This window comes from Vipera ursinii (assembly GCF_947247035.1).
Source record: "Vipera ursinii genome assembly, chromosome: 6".
NCBI lineage: Eukaryota > Metazoa > Chordata > Lepidosauria > Squamata > Viperidae > Vipera > Vipera ursinii.
This window is the reverse complement of record NC_139515.1, coordinates 2,231,272-2,236,157: the sequence shown is the minus strand read 5'-3', so window position 1 is coordinate 2,236,157 and position 4,886 is coordinate 2,231,272. Positions and strand designations below refer to the sequence as shown.

At 45.9% G+C, this 4,886-nt stretch overlaps 1 protein-coding gene across 1 annotated transcript in view; it reads right to left on the bottom strand.

Moving 5' to 3' along the window:
* Positions 1–680: 680 nt before the first annotated feature.
* The window catches only part of ANO2 (anoctamin 2), a gene marked incomplete at its 3' end in the record, with an annotated part of 106,600 nt that continues 102,394 nt past the window's right edge, over positions 681–4,886 (bottom strand). Inside the window, exons 22-23 of the mRNA XM_083365837.1 lie at positions 2,235–2,340; positions 681–962 (exon numbers count right to left, since the gene is read on the bottom strand). Of these exons, the coding sequence (XP_083221963.1) occupies positions 681–962; positions 2,235–2,340 (388 nt within the window). The remainder of the gene's footprint in view (positions 963–2,234; positions 2,341–4,886) is intronic.

The window sequence follows — 4,886 nt, the reverse complement described above, 5'->3', positions numbered from 1 at the left end:
CTGCTGTTCTAGATCTCTATCAGAGGTCTTCCTCCCAGCCACCAAGGTGAGATCGTGCGACAGGTACCACGGTTGATGAGATTTCATTCCTAAGGACAGTTCTTTCTCTTAGTCGTAGCTCTGCTAAGGGCTTTGTAGCAAGCACAGTGCTCACCACTTCCTCAGGCGAGTGATGAGGATCTTCTGCTAAAGTCCCCTGAACTCCCTTTGTGTTACTGTCAAAGCTGACTTGGCTACACCGTCGCCTGCACCTGATTTCGCCTTGCAGTTTGCCAAACAGAAACGGGAGAGGGGTTTGGTAAATTCCTATGGAGAGGTGAGGGCTAAGGAATGCATGAGAGCCCCCCCACCATGTTCAAGTCCCTCAATGGTTTAAACGGCACAGACTGTTTCCCCAAAGCAAAAGAGCTGAGTGTAATTGGTGGGCAATGAAACGGTGGGTGGCCCAGAGGAGAAAAGGGGTTTTTGACTTGTGTCTGGTTTTCGCGGGAAAACCCCGGAACTGCTGTCCCTAGAATGGATCTTTCAATAAAGTTTTACTCTTGGTGAAACTCCTTTGGACCAGGAGATCCTTTCTTAGAATGCACCAACTGGGATGGTTGACGTTTGCTACAGCTCTGATCGTTCCTCGGAGGAACCAAATGAGTATGCCGCCAGGCTCTTGGTGGTTCAAATGTGGATCATACATCGCTGTGTCTCGAACCAAGAGACGTAAAACTGCCCCGGCGACTTCGGTAGAACTGGGAGAAACTGGCCGCCCGGCTCCTCTTCCTTCTCGTTTCACTCCAACTCCTCTGTTTGTCCCGGGTGATAAAGTTTTCTATCAATTTCAGTTTCTCGTGCTCTTCCTTCAAGAAGAAATCCACCAGCACGCTCTTCTCCTTCTTGATCTGCTCGCTGATATCCTTGGGAATATCTGGGATCAGCCAGTCCACCAGCACACTGAGGAACATCACCAGATTCTGCCAAGAAAGAAGGAGAAGAAGAAGGAGAAGGAGAAGAAGGAGGAGGAGGAGGAGGAGGAGGAGGAGGAGGAGGAGGAGAAGGAGAAGGAGAAGGAGAAGGAGGAGAAGAAGAAGGAGGAGGAGAAGGAGAAGGAGAAGAAGAAGAAGAAGAAGAAGAAGAAGAAGAAGGAGGAGGAGGAGGAGGAGGAGGAGGAGGAGGAGGAGGAGGAGGAGGAAGAGGAGGAGGAGGAGGAGGGGGAGAGGGAGAAGAAGGAGAAGGAGAAGAAGGAGGAGGAGGAGGAGGGGAGAGGGAGAGGGAGGAGGAGGAGGAGGAGGAGGAGGGGGAGAGGGAGAAGAAGGAGAAGGAGAAGGAGAAGAAGGAGGAGGAGGAGGAGGGGAGGAGAAGAAAAAGAAGAAGGAGGAGGAGGAGGAGGAGGAGGAGGAGGAGGAAGAGGAGGAGGAGGAGGAGGGGGAGAGGGAGAAGAAGGAGAAGGAGAAGAAGGAGGAGGAGGAGGAGGGGAGAGGGAGAGGGAGGAGGAGGAGGAGGAGGAGGAGGAGGGGGAGAGGGAGAAGAAGGAGAAGGAGAAGGAGAAGAAGGAGGAGGAGGAGGAGGGGAGGAGAAGAAAAAGAAGAAGAAGGAGGAGGAGGAGGAGGGGAGGAGGAGGAGAAGGAGAAGAAAGAGAAGCAGGAGGAGGAGAAGGAGAAGAAAAAGAAGAAGAAGGAGGTGCAGGAGGAGGAGGAGGAGGAGGAGGAGGAGGAGGTGATGGATCACAATTGGTAGAAGAATACAGGGCACCAGCTGTGGAGAACTAGCAATAGTGATAGCATTTAGACTTATATGCCGCTTCACAGTGCTTTACAGCCCTCTCTAAGTGGTTTACAGAGTTTGCATATTGCCCCTAACAATCTGGGTCCTCACTTTACCGACCTCAGAAGGATGGAAGGCTGAGTCAACCTTAGGCCTGTCAGATTCGAACTCCAGACTGTGGGCAGAGTCAGCCTGCAATCCAGCATTCTGACCACTGCGCCATCAGGAAATGGTGATATACACTTCCTAATTCAAGCAAACATAGCTGGTGTGTGACTTCATGGTTAAGGTGTTGGGTGGCCCAACGGAGATCTAGACTCACTTTCGTCTAAGATTCCGGACATGGAAACTTCCTGGTTGACTTTGGGCCACTCCCCCTCTCTCAATCCATTATTATTTATTTATTCTGTTTGCTCACTGCGTAGGGCATCCTAAATCTGTCTTATTCAAGGGAAAAGGAATACCAAAGTGAAAATGTTTACCTGAAAGATAATGACAAATGCCAGACGAGCAGAGAGAACAGACCAATATTGCTTAGAGAATTCATAAGGGTTTTCAGCCCACGGTGGTTCCCTATAATCCTTAAACCTGAAATATAAAACCAGCACATTAAACACTATTTTTAAGAGCAATTTCCCATTCTCCTTTACCTAAAATTTTCAAATTTGGCCATTCTCGAGGGATGAACGTCTGTGTCGATGAGACCAGTTAAAAGAATTTAGAAGCAAAGAAATCTTCCTCAAGGAACATTTTTATTTGGCTATAAAATATCAGCACGTACAAAGGTAAACCCAAGGCTAAATTTCCCTTCCCCCTGGTTACAAAGTTGCAAAGTTGCAATTCCCACCCCAACTAGGTGTCACAAATCACATTCACCAATTGTTGCTAAATGCCGGGCGCTCCTCCCAGCTCTCCAGCCAGCCAAAATGTAATCAGTTATGACCTTGGTTCCCACAGACCTAAGAATTGTTATTGCTAACTTAAAGCTACACTCCCCCCTCCTAATGATGTGGCAACCGAAAAATGAAGTGAAAATGGCTTCAACTCAATTCGTTGCAGCGTTAACAGTCTAGTTACATCGTAAGAATTAAAGACCTCCATTAATCTGTGAGCGACCAGGCTTGAAAAGAGCATGGGGTTCTGAATAAAAGCACAAGAAACATTTGCAAAGGAAAATGTCAGAGTGGGTATAGATAGGATATATTCTCAACGCTTCCCATCTTTGGGCCTCAATTCTCGTTTTTGTTCACCCAGGCTGGAGAACAGATGAAAAGGGAAACAGTGACGTACAATGAACAGGCAGTCCTCTTCTTACGGCCACAGTTGAGCCATTTGTGTTGCTAAGTGAGAAATTGGTTAAGTGAGTTTTGCCCCATTTCCTTACTTTTCTTGCCACATTTGTGAAGCGAATCACTTGTTCAGTTAGTAACACGGTTTCTAAGTGAGTCCCTGCTTGTCAGAAAGTCACAAAAGGGGATCACATGACCCCGGGAGACACTGCGACCATCGTAAATGTGAGTCAGTGGTTAAGCATCCAAGTGTAAATCACGCGACCATGGGGGTGCTGCAACGGTCGTAAGTGTGAAAAACGGTCATAAGTCACTTTTTTCAGGGCTATTGCAACTGAATGGTCACTAAATGGAGCATTTAGGACTAACTGCCAGACCTGGTTTCTTAAACGGAGGCATTTCTGGATGGTTAAAGCTGAAGGCAAATAGTTAGCAGCACATTTTGAAAAACAAAAAGGCAGATTTAGAACAGAAGGACACCCAGCTGGGTTAGCTAGTGCAACAGCACTACAAAAACCATAGTGCAAGCATGGCAAAGTCCATATTGTGTGGCCATCAAGACAGGGTGCAATACAGCATTCTTCACAGTTCCCCTAAATAAAAGGCAAGTTTGTGTGCAATCATTAAACAAACGAAGCAACTGTAGGCTGTGCCCCTGACCTGCCCAGATAAAAGCCATGTTATTTTGAGATAAGTATGAAGGCCATTCTTGGGTAGAGGGAGGAGGCAGGTGATTGTAGCTCCTTGCCTGAAGAAATAGCGGAGACATGATAGCAGCGTTCCAGTATTTGAGGGGTTGCCCCAAAGAACAGGGGGTCAACCTATTTTCCAAAGCACCAGAAGGCAGGACAGGAAACAATGGTTGGAAAGTGACCAAAGAGAGAAGCAACCTGGAATTAAGGAGAAACTTCCTGACAGTGAAGACAATTAACTGGTGGAACAGCTTGCCACCAGAAGTTGTGAGTGCTTCATCACTGGAGATTTTTAAGAAGAGGCTAGACAGTCACTTGTCTTGAATGTTATAGGTTCTCCTGCTTGAGCAGGGGGCTGGACTAGAAGACCTCCAAGGTCCCTTCCAGCTTCTATTCTATTCTATTCTATTCTATTCTATTCTATTCTATTCTATTCTATTCTATTCTATTCTATTCTATTCTACTCTACTCTACTCTACTCTACTCTACTCTACTCTACTCTACTCTACTCTACTCTACTCTATTCTATTCTATTCTATTCTATTCTATTCTATTCTATTCTGTATTCCTATCCTATCCTATCCTGTCCTATCCTATATGGTTGCAAGCTATGGAGAACCTGGAAGACCTAGTCTCGGCTTTTTGCATAACCCAAAAAAGATTTGGGGATTAATGGAGAAGCTTTGCATGGTTTAAAAAAAAATGGTGCCATTCTCTGAACTTTCATACCGCAGAAAGACCTCCAGTATATTCAAGAAGATAGAAAAAAGATAAACGGTAACAGATTATGCACCACATAAAAAGGCAATGTTTGCCAAGAGACACATCTGGATGGTGAAATGCATTTTTTTTTTAGAAAAAGGTTCACCTTTCCTAACTGATGTGACTGCCACAAAAACGCAAATTTTGGATTCTACCCACGGAGAACAAAACAGTCCACGCTTGAAACCGTTTTCTTGTTCGTTGCATAAAGACAATAGTGGGAAGAGGACAGAGTGTATATTATTGCGGCTTTCGCAGAACGTCAGGTATGTGGGTGTCAGAAAAACAAAAACAAAACGAGTGTTCCACACTTAACAGGTGGTGCTGGTGGAACCCAAAGAAAGAGAGCAAGTCTTTCATTCCACCGACAAGGAAAAAACTGGAAAATATG